Here is a 21,818-nt window from a genome sequence, read left to right as displayed (position 1 = left end):
TAACCTAACCAGTGTTCCTGGATTCTGTACCAGTACAAACCTGTTCTCCGCAAGTAACTGCCAACTTCCCCACATGAATCAGAGGTGGAGGACTATAATGATTTCAGACAAAATGTCGTTTGTCAAATAGTCACGGAGAACAAACGCCCCGCCCGAGGATCGAACTCACGACCTCGCGAATCGTAGACCAACGCTCTACCTACTGAGCTAAGCGGGCGGGCTATTTACTAATTTGAAAATGATTTTTATTGCTAAATGAGTATTTACTGTGCACGCCATGCAATCCACAATACCATAGCTTTACTGCTTTAAGAATGACGCATTACCAATATGTTAGATGATATTACGTAAATTTGAGATTTTCTAGCTTAAACAGGTGTTAAAGGCGGCCCAACTTTTAATTTGAAGAAATGACAATTGGTTTGTATCAAATTAACTTATATTTGAGTGCAATTGTTCAGCCAGGTAGTTTGTTTTTAAGATTTATTACATTTCAATATTGTGACATGACATTTGGATGAAATTCAAATATGTCAAATGCAAGTTTTTGACTAATAACGAAAAAGCTATGTGTCCATGGCCATACGTTTATGTGTGTGACTAGACGAAGTTCATTTGCTGGCATTAGGGTCTGTGAATGTTTACTATGCGATATATGAGCCGCGCCATGAGAAAACCAACATAGTGGGTTTGCGACCAGCATGGATCCAGACCAGCCTGCGCATCCTGCAGTCTGGTCAGGATCCATGTTGTTCGCTTTTAAAGCCTATTGGAATTGGAGAAACTGTTAGCGAACAACATGGATCCTGACCAGACTGCGCGGATGCGCAGGCTGGTCTGGATCCATGCTGGTCGCAAACCCACTATGTTGGTTTTCTCATGGCACGGCTCAATTATGTAATTGCACTACATAAATAAAACCTATCGGTCTGAATACTACAAATACAAAGCAAGGATGAATAAAACCACGTTTCAAAAGCGCCCTAGGATTTCAAGGCGTAAGGAAATGGGTTTAGGGAACATGTAAACCTACCGACCAATCTGCATTTCTTCAAATGTTCTAGGGAAAGGCGTTATCATTTTGCCGAAGAAAATGTGTTGAGGGAACGTTTTACTTAAAGTTCTATAATGAAAAGCGCGTATCAACAAGTGTGCATTCCTTCTAAAATAAAAAGCCTACGGAGAGTGATAGAAAGAGAAGTAAAAAGTAACATTAACTTTAACATTGACTGTAAGATGCGACAAGGTTGTAATAGCTGTTGCTCGACAAAAATTGTATTTTTTTCCACCAGTAGTGACGCTTTATTTGTTTATTTTGTTAATTTCATTAACCTTACCATGCTAAATTTTTGTAATGAACTTGTCCATCTTCCAATTTGGACAGTACCATCGACTGTTAAAAGGGGTGCTTTCCAAAAAGATACTAACTGTATGGCGAACAGTGCAAATTTTGATCAGACTGCACGGATTTGCAGGCCGGTCAGGATCTACACTGGTCGCAAAGGCAGAATCAATCGTGTCTAACATGATAAAGGTTAATGCATACTTTTTACTAAAATAGATCAAACGTCATAAACAGTTTATCGTCTGTGGATTTTCCCCACATAAAACAAGCATTAAGCAAGTTACCATGAAAAGAAGATGTTAAAGATGGTAAAGCATGCGGATTTACCAACAGCTTTTACACTTTATTGAAACAAAATTGAGAAATAATATTATAATTAGATCTGTGGCGGTGTATAGGTATTACAAAATTCCTAGATTCTGACATTTCGCCTTTGTTAAAAAAAAAAGAACGTGAAACTATATAATAGAATTCCGGGACAAGCCGTTGCTAGAGGTCGTGAGAGGTGTTGCATATTTCATTATCTGTCATGAACAGACTCAGTCAAACCCAGTCTGCTGTTATTTTGATTGGTTGCATTCTATGCTTCCAACGGATCTACTTATAGATATAATATGTATATGTGCATCTGTACGACATTTAAGATAACTGATACATTTCGTAAAAAATTTATATGATAACAACGTTGACCTGGTGTATGAAGTGTAAAATAGCTTTACATTGATGGAAATACGCTTTGGATTTGAAAGGATACATTTAAAGTTTATAGAGACACTACGTTTCAAAATGATACAAATTTAAGACGTCTCTATCAGATAGGTTTGAAGTTATGACGTCAGCATACGTACTTATTGAACGGCCTTCGTACACATGAAGTAATAACGCGTGAGAAATATAAAGTTGTATGCACTAAACTCTATAATAATGGTTTGTTCTGTCGTTAGCTGCCAGGAAACGAAATGCATTTTGAGAAGATAAGACAATCTTTCTCATAGTCGGCCAGTTTTGTAACTATGGAACCAGCGTTGTTGCAAAGAACGATTGAATTGTCCTGTACTAGAATACTCAGTCCCTTTGGAATACATGACTTTACACCTTTAAGATAATCCTGGCTGCCATAAACCCTTCAAGTATTTCCTTGAAGATCTTAAGTGTACAGTTCCTAGATTCGGATGCAATAATTGGGTTTTCTCTGTTAACTGTCACAAAAAAAACGGAGATAGAACTCTTTTGTCTTGCTCCCGTAAGAACCACATGCGCTAGAATATATATTCTCCCAATTGGATAGGGCACATATATACAATGGTTACATTTATCTGAAACTTCCATAAAATTACGTGGCTTATATTATACTATTTATATTTACATTTATTCCTGGAAGCTTCAAGTAAATAAAACTAACAATTATGACACCACTGCGTCTTGTTTAAATTTCTATCACAACCTGTATAATGATATTTTCCATTTTATCATATTAATGATAAGAGTTAGCAATGTACATTTCCTTAATTTAGACTGGCATGTCTGCCAGACAGAAAGTTTTCAGATATATATTTTTCAGTTAATACGGTTTGTTAGAGTGTCTGCTCATGCCGAGGAGGATTTCAATGAAAGTTATCAATGTAGTACCTATAAACTTTTTTCAACAGGGCTACCGTTATTGTGAATTTAGTTAATATTTTTTCTTAATTTCATCGTATTTCTTAATATTTCATTAAATTTTATTTAATTGTAATGTATATTGGTTTTACTTAAAGTTTAGTCCTATGACACTTTTTCTCGACAAGTAATATCAGAAAGTACTTTCGTTTGAATGTTGTTTTGGTTCATGGTCATTTCCATTTATATTTTGTAAACTTATTGAGTTTGAATGTTGTTTTGGTTCATGGTCATTTCCATTTATATTTTGTAAACTTACTGAACATTTTGATAAAAATAGTTATGGTCAGGCGGGGTTTTCTTTGGTGTTCGACTCTGGTACAGCGGCCTCTATAATTGCGTCGACGACTCCATCATAGGGAGATCGTGAATCTCACTGGGACTTAGATACTTTTGATATTTGTTACTTTCGATGTTTGCATCATACCAACTTGTACAATTATTCCGGATTTAGAAGATTAAGCACGGCTAGGAACACAGTTAAGAAAACCATCGCAGCTACGGTACATTTTAAATTTGATTCCAAACTTGCTAGGATCAAATTGCTTCATTAGTACTAGATCTAAAGACGTATTTCGCTCTAGACACAGACTGCGTCTTGTGATTAACCGCTGTGTGGACAAATATATTTTATTGATAGACATTGGCGGTATAAGCACTATATGAATTGATTCCGATACTTATGTAAGCAAAACGCCTACGCGTAAGTTCCAATACTAGAAATGATTGTTCTGTTTGAAGGCAGATAACCTTACAGCAATACGAGTACTTGATTTCCCCCAGAATTTTTGTTATTTACTATAGGTGTATGAAAGATATGAGGGTAAACTAAATGTTTTCTATCTGACATTTGTTCCTTTCTACGATAAAAGTAAGAGTATATTGTTTTGCTATTATTGATTACACGACCTGGAACTAAACGTTTCGCTTGTTGAGTTTGATTTATACCACTTATATACATTATTGACGTTCTCTGTTATTCTTGCGTGACTGTTTAGGCTCTAGGGAGAACTTCAAACATTATCAGCTCTTCTTCTAATATGATCCATGTTTCAGTGCAAGTCAGTCATTGTGTGATGTATACTGAAGTACGACGATAAAATTCTGTTTAGTTATGATATTTCCAAAATTGCCGTGAAAATTCATATAGTCTGCATCATTGACGGCAGATTATTATGTCGTCTGCTTAGTCATTTACTATCTTTCCGCGGCGGATCTCGTGTTAGTTATGTCTCCAGGTAACTGGCTTCATAAATTAAAGGTAAATGCACATATCCAAAAACAGAAGTTATGTTGTGTTTTATAGTATGAAATGAGGTATACATGTAATGTTGTATCGCAAACCATATTTTAACCCATTGCATGCGCAAATATGAGTAAAAAATTGTATCATTCTTTGAAACCTGTCATATTACTTGTTGTTGCTTGCTTGTTACTATTTTAACTGACAGGTGTTGTCCTTACTTCAGCAAAAATTTACAACAATAAAACTTAAAAGATATATAATGGAGTTTATAGTTACCTGTTCCGATACCTCATGGTAGATAGTTAAATTTCTAAGACCTCTGAAAGTGACGCGTTAGAGAAATAAATAATGATATGATTTATTTTTTACATTATGCGTTTTGGTGATAGAGAGATCTTTGATATAAAATATCGCCCTGTAAAGTTTCTTGAAGTATTTGTTGGAATGTCTAAAAAGCACAGTTCTCCGTTAGGACCAACACAGCCTCGCCATCCGAGCTTTGTATTTGTAAGGGAAGACTACGAGATTATGACAACACGATTTGATAGCACGAGAAATTGATCCAATGGCACTTGAACACGATACAAGTGCGCGAAATACTAGTATCTTCTCATCGTTTCCAGTGCGTACACACCCATCTTGCCCACGTTCTGACGTCTTTGCAACGTTATCCTTTTATCATGCTCCGTCGAGCTGGCGGCACAAGGATGGCTTTAACGGAGGATTGCAAAATAGCGTTTTCAAGTTTTGAATATTTTCTCGTGCTCTTTCCTTATATAAACGCAGCTTTTGTAAATGTGTGGACATTCATCATAATGATATTATTTTGTCATTCTGTCTGCGAATAATAAACAATATCACTTACTTTGTCTGTCTGCACGCGTACTATAAAATAAACTTGAATATAATCACGTAATAACTTTGAAAATCTAAATTCGCTTTAATACTATAAGAAGCATAAATGAGGATAATCGATATTTTAAAAAATCTTGGTTGTAAATTTCCTTTCTGATATTGTTTAATCAAAGAATTTTGACTTTCCCTGAACGTGATTAACGGACACGTCTATTTGCTCTGTTTGTTTTATTGATTTAATATTTTTAAGACCGTTTCAGTTAAATGAACGTTCCTTGGCAGTATTAAACTATAAGTAGTTGACACATTCAACAAAGGAATCAGAAATGGATGTCCTTATAGTTTCATATTATCTACAATTGATTATCACTGAGAACAGCCGTGTTGCCCAGTATACGAACCAACCCTATACGAATCTTTCCTCTCCGAACCTAATCTATTATCAGTGGAACTCTACAGGGCTCACTATCCATCTATAAGCTGTCGAAAATGCCAAAATCACTATCTATCTACAAGCAGTCAAAAATTCCAAAACACCAAACACACACACAAAACTTCTAGGATACAAGTTGTGAAAGACATTAACGTTCGTCAAAGTTAAATGTTCATTTAACGTCCCCTAATCTAGTTTTATTGCCAATTTAACATATACTAGTAAACTAAAATTCAGTGATCTGAATTCACATGTATAAAAAGGGGGTAAATGGCTACATATTAAAAAGCGAAAATTATGGAAACAATTAAATTTGCCGCAGAGATGACGTCAAGCTCAGCTAAGATGTCAATTCCACGGTAAAAGATTCAAATGCGATTTCCTGATACGTCTTTGTTGTAATATATTAAAGTCTTTATGCATCTTGCAAGGCGAATGTATGTTACGTCAAATTATTGACCATGTTTGTCAGGATGCTTGTAACAGAATTAGCCTGTCATTTCCAAAAGCGTTACTTTATAAGGCAAATGTCAGAAGACACAGAAAATGTATGTTTGCTTTCGTGTTTCCAGGATGTTACTTAGCTGTTGATTCGGGAGGGTATTATTGAGATGTTAACATCCTGTCTCTGGAAAAACGTCCAACATCGTAAACGCCGACGAGATGTACCTCCGGATGGCTTGTACCCTTTTATCTGTCGGTCCCCTTGCTCTGGTCGTGTTGGGCTTTCTAGATCAAACGAAGACAAGGAAAGCCTGACAATAAGCTATTTCATATGAAAGCCATCCTCAAGTCTTTCATAACGCCGAAAGAAGTTTTAAAATTGGACCACAATTATAAACGATATGGCAGTTTGAAATTTAAGAAATTGCTGATCATGAAGGCGGCCATTTTGTGTGTTTATGACGTCATTTACACACTGCTGAATTCTTTCTTTTAAATAGATTAATTTTATATGTTTCTTGAGTGTAAGATGTAAAACATGGTAATTTCTTTCATTATAGCTGGAAAAAATAGAGAAATTGTTTTACAGAAATAAGTAAATACAATTCAAATATGTGTCTAGAAATTTAATAAATCCATCGTTTTGTTTTTTGTTGCCATGGAAACAAAATGGCCGCCATTTTGATCAAATATGTAAATGCTCATAACTTTCTCAGTTTTAAGTCAGTTTTGAAAATTCTTTCACGTCTTCAAATGATTAAAGAAATCCCAGTTGATGAAATTAACACCAAAACAACATTGCCTTTCCCTTTAATTAATGAAATTTCTCCATGGCGTACACGTAACGGGGGCGGTATGTGTTGGAAGGTGCTAAGGAGAACAACAGAAGTTTGTCCAGACTATCTGTCTGAAACTACTGTGGGATTTCCACCAAACGTCTTAGGGCATTTAGTACCAAGGCTGGTTTTACTTGTCGTCGGTATTGTCCGGTTAGTTGATTGTGGAGGAGTTATGGCACCTTGAAGATCATTTTTGGTCTAGACTGCTTCAATATACTAACTGGATTCGAAAGAAAAGTAGGATTTACTAGTAATAAGCCTATCTGTACATCAGCTACGGGGTTTATAGGTTAACTAATTTTTACTGGAGCTATAGTGTACTACGTTTATACTTTAGCACCATCATTTATTCACCAATCATATTCATTGTTACATAGATTGTGTATATGACTGTAAAATCTTGTTTACGATAAGTAATAGCCCAGATAGTAGCGTAGTAAGTCCAGATTTATTAAGTGTCCTTTATTTATCAAAACTTCATTTTTATAACCAGTCCTAGTCATAGTTACAAAGAATTTGTATATCAATTTCAAAGAGGACAGGATCAGATTGGTAGCCTGAAATTATCATAAATGCCATACTTTACACATTACAGTCTCTGGCAACTTCATTTCTCAACGAAGCCTTGTCGTGTTTACACTTGTAAAATCAAGTCCGAGTACTGATATAGTCAGACTATTAATTGATGAGTTCTGTTTTCTTAACTTAGTAATAATTTCTGTTACACTACGTGTATTAACCAATGAATTCTATGGTAAGTTCCCGTCATTTATGTATGCATGTATAGTGTATACTACATGCAGTTCACGCTCAGATCTAATGCAGCCAACATCTGACATCTGACATAACGAAAAAAATCATGTAGTGTAACTCTTCTATTTCTGCACATACATGCACCAAACTTTGTAGGTGAATTTATTAAAGATATGTTATTATATATTACGTAGGTAATGCGTTTTTTTAAACTTAATCTTGAGTAATGCTTCGCAGGTAAGCAATTAATTACCACTGTGGGCTTTTTGTTTTGGCTTTTGTTTAAGCTATGGCTTTATACAAAATCCTATCTCTTTTAAACAATTTCCCTTTCTACTTTTCCCAAGAATTAACCTGTATCATAGGAATTGTACTGCATAAAATCTGTGTTTGTCTTTCTCCTAAATGTCTTTGTTTTATGCCCAGGTATTGCATATCAATTCATCTTGCCATTGAAATGAAGCACACACCTGTTCGAAAAATAATCTTTAGTTTGTTACATGCTATACCATTTTAGAATTGCGTAAAGATATCCAAAAGCAGTGAGAAATAACTCAATATTCAAATAAGATAATTGTGGAAACCATTTCCGTTATTCACTGTAAAAAAACACTAACTTGCTACTGAGTTGACGTCACTCGCAGTCAAAAAGCCCATTCCAATCATCATGTAGTATGTGATATGTTGCCAACAGAAACTTTCAACGTGATATCTCTATAACTCATTATTGTAATATAAATGCTTTTTTGCCGTGCTTATAAGCATAGAAAAATGTAAATTTACTACTTCAGCAGCAATATCATTACACATCATTCTAACACAGACGCTTGGGGTCAGTACCATCTCCCCTTCTCCTCTACCCCTGTCTACCTGTAGCCTTAATCTTTTACAATTCTATAACAAAATGAGCACAAGTGGAAAGCATAAGAAATGTTTTGTTACAATTTCAGTGCGTTTTAAAATTCAATTTTTTACCTCAATGTTCTTAATATAACAAGATGGGAAACACTGCGAAACAATAGTCAATTCATTTTTAAAATTAGCACCTACTTATCAGTTCCTGGTATCAGCGTGTCTGTGCATTCTAATACAATTTTGAAAGGGCCATCATTGGGTAATGACAAATGGCTTCTCTGCCATGCTGTTGTGTAAACGTTGACCAGGAAAATTTAACTATGATGAGAGGTTCTTTATATCTCAAAATAATATGGTAGAAAATTTCTATAATGCGCAATCTACGTCTTTGAAACGTTTTACCCGATAGGAAGCGTCTTATTCCCACATTCCCAATGTAACTATATTATTGCAATTATCAAGAAATCTATGTATTAGTAAATGGCCATAAACTAAATTAGCAATCAGTCTCGACGCCTACAAGATTAGGATTCTGTTATAAACGCAACATTGCTGGAAAATTACTTAATATGAAGTTGTATAATCTAGAATTGTGTTGATATTTGACATTTGAAAATCTGTAGTAAAAATTGTTTTCTGAATATAGCCGGGGCAAAACGATAACAAATCTTTATCCGAATGCAAATCAAAATTTTGGCACACACACACACACACACACACACACACACGCATGCACGCACGTACGCACGCACAGAGGGAGAGAGTGAGAGATAGAGGTAACTCGGGTTGATTCTAGGACATTGGTGAAAATAAAACGGTTTTAAAAGTGAAACTGCCGTTCGTGTATTTGTGAATGACTGTAAATAATACGTAGATCTACCCGAAATACATATTCTAGTGTTTCAATTTGTATTTTGCATATTAACGTTGATATACATGCATTTTCTATTTGAAACTTTCCCTTTTGTATGCATGTAAAGATTAAAGTTTTGTTTGAAATCAGTGAAGAATTCAAAGATGCAAAACTTATTGCACAATGTATTGGAACAATGAAAGTTGCAACAAGAAACATTCCGTTTGAAAAACAACGAGTTTACCCTTTAAGACGAGAAATCTATCGAGAACAGACAATATATCTACACACTTTCTTTTCAGAAAAAATAAGTACACTTTGAAATTTCATTGAGTTGTATCAAAATCACAGATTTTTTTCAAACTTACAATTGTTAGTATTTGTAAACAAAATTTCGGACTGTCAACCTGAGATTTATCAACAGGTGTTAATTTGAGATCTATTTCTGTCCTAACCTTGAATGGAAAGATACATTTCATGTGTTCTAGTTTTATCTTACTTAATCCACGATTTTGTCCGCTTTCTTGAACACACAGTGCAAATGTGTGTTATTAAGTGCACATACCTTTCTTGCTCGTGATCCATGGGTTATTTAGAGTCGCAAAAAACGGAAAAAAATTGAAATGGAACACAGATTTAATACTCGTCAACATTAGAGTTCCTGCTAAAGCAGTACAAAATATGCACGAGAGATCTGAGATTTTTACCATGATAGAAACAGCATAAAAGTAATGTTTTGACATTACTCGTATTTAGCAACATTGGTCTGATATGGTAACAGGTGTAAATAAAAGTCATATGCCGATAATGAAACGAAAGACAGTGCAATATTTGGTTATGTATCAATGACATGTATCGTGTTTGTAAAAATCGTCAGGGGGATAAAATAGTTTTGTTTAACATTTGGCAAGTCATAAGTTTACTAGCCGTTGTAATGTTTTAAATGTTACTTTTTAACAATAGCTACGACTATGGGCCTCTAAAATAATAATTAACAAGGCAGTCTGGAAGACAGCTATATCCCCCGCCGCTGTTATCGATAGTGAAAGGGTTGATGCTACTGGGTGAAAGCATTGACTTTGTTAAGTATATTTTATAGCCAATGTATGAGGAAATCAATGAATTTGAAGATACTTCAAGGTGTTTAGGAGATACAGAGCAGGCACACAATGGAAACCTTTGACCTTGAGTTGGGACCTTGACCTTGAGTCAACATGGCTGACTCATGAGTTTTGCACATCGTCTTGATGTGGTGATCATTTGACCCAAGTTTCATGAAAATCGTTCACGGGGTTTAGGAGATACAGAGCTCAAAACTTTGACCCTGAGGTGTGACCTTGACCTTGAGTTGACACGGCAGCCATAGGTTCTGCACAATGTTTAGATAAGGTGATCATTTGATCCAAGTTTCATGAAAATCCCTCAAGGGGTTTAGGAGATACAGAAAGGACACAAAATGTTACGGACAGATGGAAAGACGGAAGAACGGAAGACGGAAGGACGAACGGAGACCATTCCTATAACCCCCCACCACTCGTGGCGGGGGATTAAAAATGTAACATAGACAGTGAAGTAAAAGATATGAATTAAAATAACATATTATGAACATATTAACCCTTAGTGGCATAAACAGGATGTAGTACAATGAAAAGTTCTTAGAGTTCAAATATAGACAATATCAGAATAATATGATAATAATATATCTCAGTAATGATCCGAGGATCACCTCGGGTCTGTTTCCACCATCTACAACTGGAAAATTGCCATATGACCTATTATTGTGTCGACGTGCCGTTAAATCCAACGTAAACAAAAATGTTAAATAGAAGTTGTTCAAACTTTTATACGAAACTATGGTATTATGTTAAATAAGAGGCATATACTATGAAATGTACACTGTATGTTTTTATCCTGTCAGTAATATAATCTCATTTGTAACAACTGCGAAACTTTGTGGGGAAAGATACTTTTCAGTCTGGGTTCATTGTCTTCCTCGTGCACTTTTATTATCTGACATAATCCACGATTTTGTCCGCTATGTTGAACACACAATAAGAATGTGTGGTAATAAGTGCACACGCCATTTTTACATAGCTGATTTTAGATATGCTTTACATTTTTACATGGATCTTTTTAGATATGCTTTACATTATGCAGTGTGTTTTACATTTTTACATGGATGTTTTTAGGTATGGTTTACATGTTTACATAAATGTTTATGCTTTACAATTGGCCTTTGCAATGTGGCTTCTTCTCAGCGATATATGACCATTTTTTGTCGATTCGCCGTAAAACCCAACTCACTCACCCACTCCCTTCCTTCTGACTTGTGTTGCACGGGTAATGCAGAGTTGTGAAAAGCTTAAACTCTACTTGAAAAGCAAGTACTCAGCATTTCCATTCAATAAAAGCCTTAATGTATTAGCGGCAAAAATAATGTACGAGAGATCAGTATTTTTTTCTATGAAAGAAATAACAAGAAGTAGTGATATTATACATTGGTCTGATATGGTCATCAGTGTTAATAAAGTTTAGTGGCATGAGATTGAAGTGTTCTGTCTTAATCCACAACTAGTGTTAGTTTCAGGACTTACTGACGGATGTATACACTTGCCATTCTTGAAAACAAGCAGACATCATCAGAAATTAAAGCATAAATTCCCTGTAAAACACAAGACTATTTTGATTTTTTATTAAACCTTTTCAAGCGTTACATTTAATTTTTTATGTAGCGAGCAATCTAATGACGAAATTTCGCAGCTACAAATCTCTTAAGGTTACAACACACTAAATAGCTGTTCTTCTTTATTCTGTATAAAATTGACATATTTTCAATGACTGCAGCACACATCAGGACCCATCTTAAATATCTGTAAGTTACATTTTCTTGAAGAATATTGTCAGTGCTGAATAAAGATCAAAAGAAAAGTGGGGGTCATGTTTGGTGCAAGAAAAATATTTTCTGTCAAACAAACAAACTGCAAAATATGCTAAAATATGAGACCCCAAATTGTAGTGGTGGTGTATGATGTAAGTATCCATGACAAATTCTGTCATGTTATTATTTCATTACGAAAACGCTACCTACATATCAAACATAGATCTGTCATGTGATTTCAGCAACAAAAAATGCAAAGAAAATAACGAAAAAAAGCGCTACAGAGCAAATAACTGAGGACTATTTGAATCAGCCATTATGCGACTACCATTTGTTTTCGCGCCATTTTCCTATTTAATGTCTGTATGCAATTAAGATTTTTTTTTCTAAAATTCTGCCAGCTTCATTTGAAATGTATTAGCAACCTAAATGCATGAAAAAATACAAGGTTTTAGCTTGATTCCAACAGTTTCTAATGTTTTAAGGCATAGTCAGAAACGTAAGACAACGCATCAAATTTTGCCACAAATAGCTGTCTCGACATAATTTTCAATCAGTTATTCTAACTATAGCCTATTTTAGCCCTGTTTTGTCATTTTCTACTCTGATTTGCATGCAAAGTACACATTAAAACTGTTAAATATGTGCAGTTTACCTCTGACTGCTAGAAATTAGCAATCTTTAGGCTACAAATATGCAGCTTTTGAAAAAAGTATACCCAAAACATTGAAAATGTGATATATTTGTGTTTTATCCATATTTAAAGCAAAATTGCAATAGATTTGTCATTTCCTATCAAATTCTAATCAAAGTAGCCCATTACCACCCTCATCTGGCTAGATTTCAATTTTTACCAATGTTCCCTTATTAGCTGTTCTTCTTTATTCTATCTAAAATTGACATATTTTCAATGGCTGCAGCACACATCAGGACCCCTTTTAAATGTTTGTAACTTACATTTTCTTAAAGAATATTGTCAGTGCTGAACAAAAATCAAAAGAAAAGTGTGGGTCATGAAAAAAAATGCAAAGAAAAAAATAACTAAAATAGCTCTATAGAAACTATATGAATCCGCCATTATGCGACTACCATTATTTTTCGCACCATTTTCCTATGAAGTGTCTGTTTCTAGACTGGTAACTGATGATAAAGATATAGATGTACATCAAACACACAGATCTATCAGTGTGACAGACGAATGAAGGTGAGTGATAAATATTTCTACAACGAAGTCAAAAGAAGACAAAATGAAAACCACAGATGTCGTTAGAAAAAAGTCTGATTTCTGACGAAGAAAAAGTAGCATTTTTTTTAGTTTTTTAACACGAAAATATTGTGTTAAAACTTGCATACTAATTTGTTGTTCGAAAACCACTTTATCAATTAATTAAGACATAAAAACAAGATATACATAACTAAGTAATAGGAAGCTAATGTTGTAAAACATTTAATTAGATATATTGAAGAACATATTTACTACTTTAATTGCTGATGACCCCTAAGATCAACCAGTTCAACACACTTTAGAAAGGTCCAAATTTTGTGAATATTCGTTAAGCGTTCATGACAAGAAGTCGTATATAGTTTTTGTTTTAATTCAGCCCTGTGGCCACTACACACAGTCAAGCATTTTAACAAGTTTAAGAAAGGTTCAGCAAAGATGGTTCTGACTAAGTTTGCTTAACGTCCTTCAAATAGTTCATAAGAAGGAACAATTTAAATGTTCTTATTTCTTCTTTAAGCTCTCATTGCCCCTAAAAGTAAACAAGCTGACGTGTAAGGATGTTTATCACTCAATGGATATCCACCAAACGGTTGAGAAGGAGAAGTCTTTTATATGTTTTTTTCTATTTTTGCCCAAGCGGCCCTTTAGTGCAGTGGAGCGAAACCAATGGATTAAAACGGAGAAATACTCTTAACAGCTTTTGACAAATATCGGTGAACAAACACTAGCGGATATTTTAAGGGTATGCAAAATATTATTATTGCTATAGCACGCCATGACTGAAGTCAAGTGACGTCTACCCAAGTGTGCTAAGACCCATTTAGTGGTTCAACAGAAGATGTGTTTTGAAAACTGTTTTCTTTTTTAGCTCTAGCAGTATGTAAGTGCAGTTAAACGGAACCATTTGAATAAACATGAGGATTGTAACAAAAACTTCTGCATTTTGTTTGCGGCAGTAATGTATGCCTTTTGATATACAAATTACCCCAATGAGAAGCACAAAAGCAGTCTTAATGTTTATGTGTATCAAATTAAGAAAGTTTAGAGTATGAGATATCAAATTAGTTTGGTATGCTCTGATCGGACGAAAGCTGATTGGACACAGATTTTATGTGTCTCGGTTATAGATTTGTGATATTTCAAATATTTACATGGATAAATAAGGTCTAATAAAATAAATAAGGTATAGTAAATTACATTCTTACTAAGCAATGTTTTACACTATGGTTAAGAGTTAGCATCTATGACAGTAGGGCTTTACTAAAATATCAATTCCAGCCGTGTAGGTGCTAACATTATATCATTTTGCACAATATGTATGTACTATTCAACATTCAAACAAGTAATATGCATTCAAAGGATCTCCTTATGTGTTTTATTTCTAAGCAAAGTATGCAACTTACGGTCACATTTTACACTAAGCTAATATATTTGCTATTCCAGAAAAAAATATTGACCGTTACAGATACAAGAAAAAAATCTCCGAAGTAAACGCGCAGTGATTTATGCTATACAACATACCTTGGATTATTAAAGGTCAGAAAAAAAAGTTATTTTGTAGAACTTTAGTACCACTATGAATTAAGAGATGTAATTGAATTAAAGTCAACCGGTCTATGCAAAAAAAAAAAAAAAAAAAATGTATTAAGTTTATTCCGAATTAAAATAAAGTACAAGATGATATTTTATCTGTTTAATAATTATATGGGTCTTTTTCTGTTTCTGCTTTCACAGCGAATAACTTAATATGGCTACCAACCTCGATTGGATATAATTGTATTAGTTTATCCTACCAACGTTTTCTTTTTAAGATTTAAATGAATATGTTATTGTAAGTTCAATTCTGCAGTATATTATATCAAAATATGGATAAAATCGTTGTTCTAGTGCGGTGAACATGAATATATTCTGCAAAATATGTTGAAGCATGTTTGAATACAATGCTTTCTTAATGTCTCGTAAAAACGTAAGTCGTCAAAGGTTGGAATATTTGATTCACACAGTAAAACGTATTGTTCAGTATCCATGTATTGTTTTTGATTACCTCCCTTTAACACTTTGGTAGTGTAAGTTCATTTGCAATATTGATAATTTTGTTTTTCTAATTATGTAATTATGCTCACCCTCCGTTTGAAGAACTGTTTTATCTGCTTTTATAAACATAGCATTAAAAGCCATCTGGGACACTTTATAATGCTAATGATATGTATAACACTACGAAAAATGGTCATATAAAACTGCTAAAATATTTTAGTCTTAATATATCAAAGTAAACTTTTGTGCTAGGGTGATTGAATTACTTTGTACTGTGGGTGTAATATTCAGTGTCATCGGACATACATGTATGCATCACAAAATGTAATTCACTGTAAATTATAGTATTAAAATAAAAAATTTAGCTATTCTGTAAGATATTCAGGACATAGCAAACACAATTATATCGACTTACACTAATAAAACTTGTCTTACCTTTTTTTGTGTCAATAAACTGATTTTAAAGATAATTTGTAACATCAACATCTGACGAAAGAGTTCCGTGATGAAACTATAAAATTCTGAACCAAAAAAAAAGAAAACAACGACTGAAACTGGTAATATGCAAATCATAACATGTTTATCTAGCAGTAAGTAATCTTAAAATGCCAAATAACATTATTTATCTTTTAAGTGCAACACAAAGCTTCAACATTAAATTCTTGTGAATTTTTCAGAACAAAAGTAAGCCATGCTTTTTTGCAGAACATAAACTTGATCAGTGCGTTTATATTTTAAAGAAAAATGGCGGATTGGATATGTGAACATAAATAAATGCCAGACGTAAGCATTGTGAGGCAATACAACCAGAAAACTGTCAGAATGTCCGTCTGCATGCCAGTAAAAGAATGATATGATTTGTTTACAATAACTTAGGTCTAAATACAAAAGCTATCAACCTATCATCTCTGCCCTAAAATCCGCTATTCCCTTAAGTACTGTACTTGCTGCCATTCTTGAAAAATATTGATACAGATACAAGATAACAGCTCAAAAGTAAATGCGCAGTGATATATGCTATACAAAAAATACCTTTTGATTAGATTTTAAAGTTCAGAAAACAAACGTTATTTCATAGAACTTTAGTAGCAATACGAGTTTAGAGATGTAATGAAAATAATGTCATCCAGTCTATATAGATGCAATAAATTAAATGTAGTAAGTTTTTTTTCGAATTAAAGAAACTATAAGTTAAAATAAAGTACAAGATGATATTTTATCTGTTTATTCTCACACGATCCGCTGTAACTGCTATATAAACATTTAGCGAAATTGCTTATACATGAATCTACGATACAATGTAGGTGTTCCATTTTACCCATGACTGTGACATTCTACTCTGCTTCTGTTTATGCCGACTAAATATTCAACTTTTTCGATGCTAAGTAGAAACAATAAAAAGAACATCAAATTTTCTGAAACAAATAATTTCTAACTAATAAATCTATTTGTTGTATATTTTTACCGTAAGAAACTGTTGCAGCCGGTTGTTTCCAATTCAGCATCAGAGCATCTATATCAGGGCCCAGTGGTTCGAAACTTTAACAGACTGTTAAACTAATCGCTTGTTAAATTTTGATTCAAAATACTAGTCTTGGTGGGAATAACTAGTATGATGTTTTAATTTTACTGTAACGACGTTTTAGTGTTCATAATCCTTAAGCCATACATTTGTTTTTCTACGTTTACTTAAGTGTCGAAATATTACTCTAAAAGTTAATCAACTGTTAAAGTTTCGAACAACTGGCTCAGGTCGTGCATTTTACATTTTCTCCATTGTAGGCATCACAAATGTCAACTAGATTAACTAGATTCTACTGTTACAGTAAATAACTTATAATCCATGTTCTGGACAGTCTTCCAGACTCCAGAGTTTACGTAGTCTATATGTCACAGTGTTCTGGTGTCATCATATTAAGTGTACTATTTTTAGAAACTGCATAGATTACATAAACTTTCAATACAGTATATACCTCCGATTTCTTTATCAGACCTTAGACGTTATAAAAATAACGTTTCCACATTAGTAAATACATAATACTTTAATTAAAAATTCTAGAATAATAGGAAAATTCCGTTATGCAACGCTTATAGCCTGCAGAATGACGTTTCGAGCTAAAACGTAGTGCAGTAAAATGCGAAGGATTTGCGTGGTTAGAATCGAAATAATGAATATGTTCGAATTTTATCAATTAATAAAATATGAGCAGGCGTTTGAATGCGAATAATTTAATTATCACATATCCTAACTCCTGTCCAGATTTTATTAACTGATAAAATATATGGACATATATATCTTAAATAATTGTATGTTTCATTTTTCATATAAACACTCAAAACAAAAGTAATACTGTTGTAACTCTCGCTGCGATACACTTATATGGCTACCAACCTCGACTACATAGTATTGCATTAGTTTTTCTTACCAACGTTCTCTTTTCAAGATTCAAAAGAATATGTTGTTATAAGTTCAATTCTGCAACATATTATATTAAAATATGGACAAAATCGTAGTTCTAATACAGAAAACATGAATATATTCAGCAAAATATCTTGAAGCATGTTTGAATACAATGCTCGCTTAATGTCTTAATGTGGCCCAACCCTTTTGCTTTTATATATAATCTTTATATCCATGTATTTATAATATTCTTAAATTTAGTTCGACTTTTGTATGCATGTCTTGTAAATTTGTATTGAAGAAAGCAATAAAATATGATTAAACTAAACTTGAATATATCGACCTCTACCCGAAGGATTTTGTATAAGTTTGTATTTCACCTGTGAACAATTCAGCATTAGGTTTTAGTGACAAATTATTTACCATTGCAAATGCCGATGTTTTGTCTGTATTCTTGGACGTTATATGTAATGCACCTTGAGATTTTTTGTATACAAATAGAGAAAGGAAAACATGCAAATTACAAACATTAATGACCATTAGTTTAATTTGCCGTGAAATCGTTTATCAGTATAATTCTGAATTAGTAATCTAAAGGCTGTATTGTGGCGAGGTATATCATTAACTGATGTTTTTAAACCTTCTTTGACAAAGTTTTATCTCCGAATGTCTTTTATCAAAACTACCATTTTTATTCAAAAAGGGTATGACTGTATTTTTCTGAGACACACCACATATTTAGTGTTCAACCCTATATAAGCTTGTCCCAACGATTTCTTCTATAGTTTACAATTTGGGCCGAAAGGAGACGCGCTTTTATACTGTTTCTCTGTACACTTAATTTCTTATTTATGATTTTGTCCAGAAGAAATTCATCAGACGACCTGGTAATAAACTGCATGCTAAAGTTGATAGTAACTGAAATCAGTTGCACCTGCATTTTAAAGGGCCAGAATGAGTTGCTTGCATTGTACCTACCACCGTTTTAAGTATGAACATTAAATATTAAAAATTCTTGTTAAATGTTATCCTATTTCCAATACTCTTTTTCTGAACATATGTCAAAGGTTGGAATATTGATTCACATAGTAGAATAAATTGTTCAGTATATTGTTTTTGATGACATCCCCCCACCACATCCCCTTTTTAAAACTCTGGCCGGATAAGTTCACTTGCAATATTGACCTGCTTTATCTGCCAGAATCGCATAAAAACCTTATGGGATTATATTATGCAAATAATATGTATAACACTACGAAATATTGTCATATAAAACTGCTATCAGAATATTTTAAGCTTTATTTATCAAAGCTAGGGGGATTTAATTACTTGGTACTGTGGGTATAAAATCAGTGTCATCGGCATATGCATTACAAAATGATATTCAATGCAAACTATAGTCAATGAAAAATAAGCTATTCTGTAAGATAAATATATCGTCACTACTAAAACTTGTCTAACCTTTTTTTCGGTAAATGAACCAAACCGATTTTAAAGATAAGTTGCAACATCTGACTAAAGAGCTCCGTGATGAAACTATGAAAATGTGAATAAAAAACGAAAACAAAAAGACAGAAAGTGGTAATATGCAATTCATAACATGATTATCTAGCAGTAAAAAAAAACTTAAAACGGCAAATAACTTTATCTATCTTTTAAGTGCAACACATAACTTCAACATCATATCTTTGTGAATGTTTCAGAACAAAAGTAAGCCCTGCATTATTATTTATTTTTGGCAGAAATGAATTTCATCAGTGCGGTTTTTTTTTTATAGAAAAAAGGTAGACGTAAGCACTGTTAGGCAATACTATCAGGAAACAGATACGACTTTATCATGGTTATCAGGTAATAAATTTGTACAATTATAACAATAACAATGCTACGGAGAAATAATTATTTTACGAACCTTCGTTGACTTCAATCACTTACCTCTAATCAGTGTTTGTTCGAGCTCGTCACCTAACTGGCTAAGTTTATGTAACCTTTACGGGGTTAACGTTGACTCATTCAGATTGTTAAATACGAATATGTTGATGGCGGTTCAAAAATAAGTTTACATATAAACACATTTTGCCGAAAATTTAGGTTAAAATTACGCTGGCACTTAAAGAATTTCGTTGTAACTTCACCGAAGCGTCATTTCACACATGATTTACAGGTAAAATAGTTTCCAATGATAGGTGTTTACAAAAGTTGTAACTGTAACTTTGTCTTAATTCTTTTAACCCCAGCAATAGGTGAAGGTATTTGCTTGATTCAGTTTAAACGGTATAAGTTCTCTTTTACTGACTGAATACAAGATATAATTTTATCACGAGTGGTACAGATGTAAACTATTTTGTTTCACGAGTGAAATAAAGAAGATGCTGAGCTAACGTGTAAACCGCACCCCCATTGTAAAGATTTAACAACTTTTCACTAACGCTTCACGGCGATATAACATTTCTTTTAGAAACAATTATTATAATTGTGTACATGTCTTTTGTATTTGGTTACACTTTGAAGTATATATTAAAAGACTTTTTAACTATTCATGTCTGACATTATATCAATTACAACAACGATATGGTGTCCTATCTTAACCTTTAGCCTGCTGGCGGCAAGTGATCCTGCCTTTGCGACCAGTGCAGACCAAGATCAGCCTGCACATCCGTGCAGTCTGATCATGGTCTGCTCTGTTCGCTATTCGGTCAGTAAATTTTCAGTGAACACCCCTTTAAATAATAAGTGATGCTGCCCAAACTAAATGATGGACCAGTCCATTTTAGAAATTTAGCAGGGTAAGGGTAAATGAATCATCAGTAGTGCTCTGCAGTCCTTTAAAAATTCTAACATTTTCGAGGCTTGAATAGAAAACTGTCCTAAACCTTAACTTATATTTAATGTTAATATTTAAAACGACAGTTTCCAGTTCAACCCTAGATTTGATTTTTTTTTCAGGGTTAACAGAGGACTGGTGTTCGTCTTCTGTCTTCTGAAGACCTTCCTGGAATTCGGTATGGTATTTGCGTTTGGAGCTTTCTTCGTTGAGCTTCTTGACAAATTCCAGAAAGATCGCGCAACAACTGCAACTGTGCAATCACTTCTTGTTGGAGTAACTTTATGCTTCGGTAATTAGTGGATCTTACATGAATGTCTTTTCATATTGAATCAATTAAACGAGTTGAATGGAATAATGAATTAAAAGGATCTTTCTTTCGAAAGACACATATGTAAAAGTTTTTCATCACAAGTTTGCTTTTTCTGCCGAAAGATCGAAATTTGCTCTATCTTTATAAAAAGCATTAAATTCTACTAGAGTCTTCTATACTTGAAATGACATCAACGTCAAAATGTTATTACATTAGTGATATATGAAACATATGACATGGCTTAAATTGACACCAATGGCAGCAATCATCAGTGATAAAAACTTATCAAAAGAATATCTTTCTTTATTTTGCCAATTAATATGTTCAAACTATGATAATTGTCTCATTACTGTTTGCAAATTCGTTGTATGGACATTTTAATGTTAAAATGATTGTTTGAGTAACTTTGCATTGCACTCAAGCATGATCCATGTAAATCTAACTGATTCAGCTGTTAATTTGCATGGTTGTGTTTAATGCTTCCAACGGATATTCTAAGATTATATTAGTCATGAAAGTCATGTGTGACAGTCATTAAATGTCAAAGGTTCTTTAACTCAGTGTAGTTATAATTTCTGCTCCATTGGGGGTCATGGAGTCTGTTCAACAGACTTTTAAAACAGAGTTGCGCTTAATCCGGTGCTTAAAGGCGTGAGAGTTTGCACTTCCTATTTTTACTATGAACAAACCCAAGTAAAAAGCACAAAGATTCAATAGGTAAAACTACCTTCAAGGAACGCAGTCTCCATATAAAGAAATTTGCACAATGTACACAGTAAAACATGTAGACAATGATGACATCAGAAACACATTGGGTTACAAAATGCATTTTATGTAAAACATATTAGAAAATATCAAAACTTA

At 33.5% G+C, this 21,818-nt stretch overlaps 1 protein-coding gene across 5 annotated transcripts in view; it reads left to right on the top strand.

The window, feature by feature from the left end:
* Positions 1 to 14,453: 14,453 nt before the first annotated feature.
* The window catches only part of LOC123561545 (monocarboxylate transporter 12-like), a 33,188-nt gene continuing 25,823 nt past the window's right edge, over positions 14,454 to 21,818 (top strand). For 4 of the 5 annotated variants that reach the window (XR_008372783.1, XR_008372782.1, XM_053553099.1 and 1 more), the window contains exons 1-4: positions 14,454 to 14,568; positions 14,829 to 14,921; positions 19,598 to 19,668; positions 20,764 to 20,933. Coding sequence is in view for 3 of the 5 variants with exons in the window: in XM_053553099.1 (XP_053409074.1) it covers positions 19,658 to 19,668; positions 20,764 to 20,933 (181 nt within the window). In the remaining 2 variants the exon portion in view is untranslated. The remainder of the gene's footprint in view (positions 14,569 to 14,828; positions 14,922 to 19,597; positions 19,669 to 20,763; positions 20,934 to 21,818) is intronic. The other variant, XM_053553100.1, reaches the window with a different exon arrangement.

Source organism: Mercenaria mercenaria, chromosome 10, assembly GCF_021730395.1.
Source record: "Mercenaria mercenaria strain notata chromosome 10, MADL_Memer_1, whole genome shotgun sequence".
Taxonomy (NCBI): Eukaryota; Metazoa; Mollusca; class Bivalvia; order Venerida; family Veneridae; genus Mercenaria; species Mercenaria mercenaria.
This window is presented reverse-complemented; position numbering and strand designations above follow the sequence as displayed.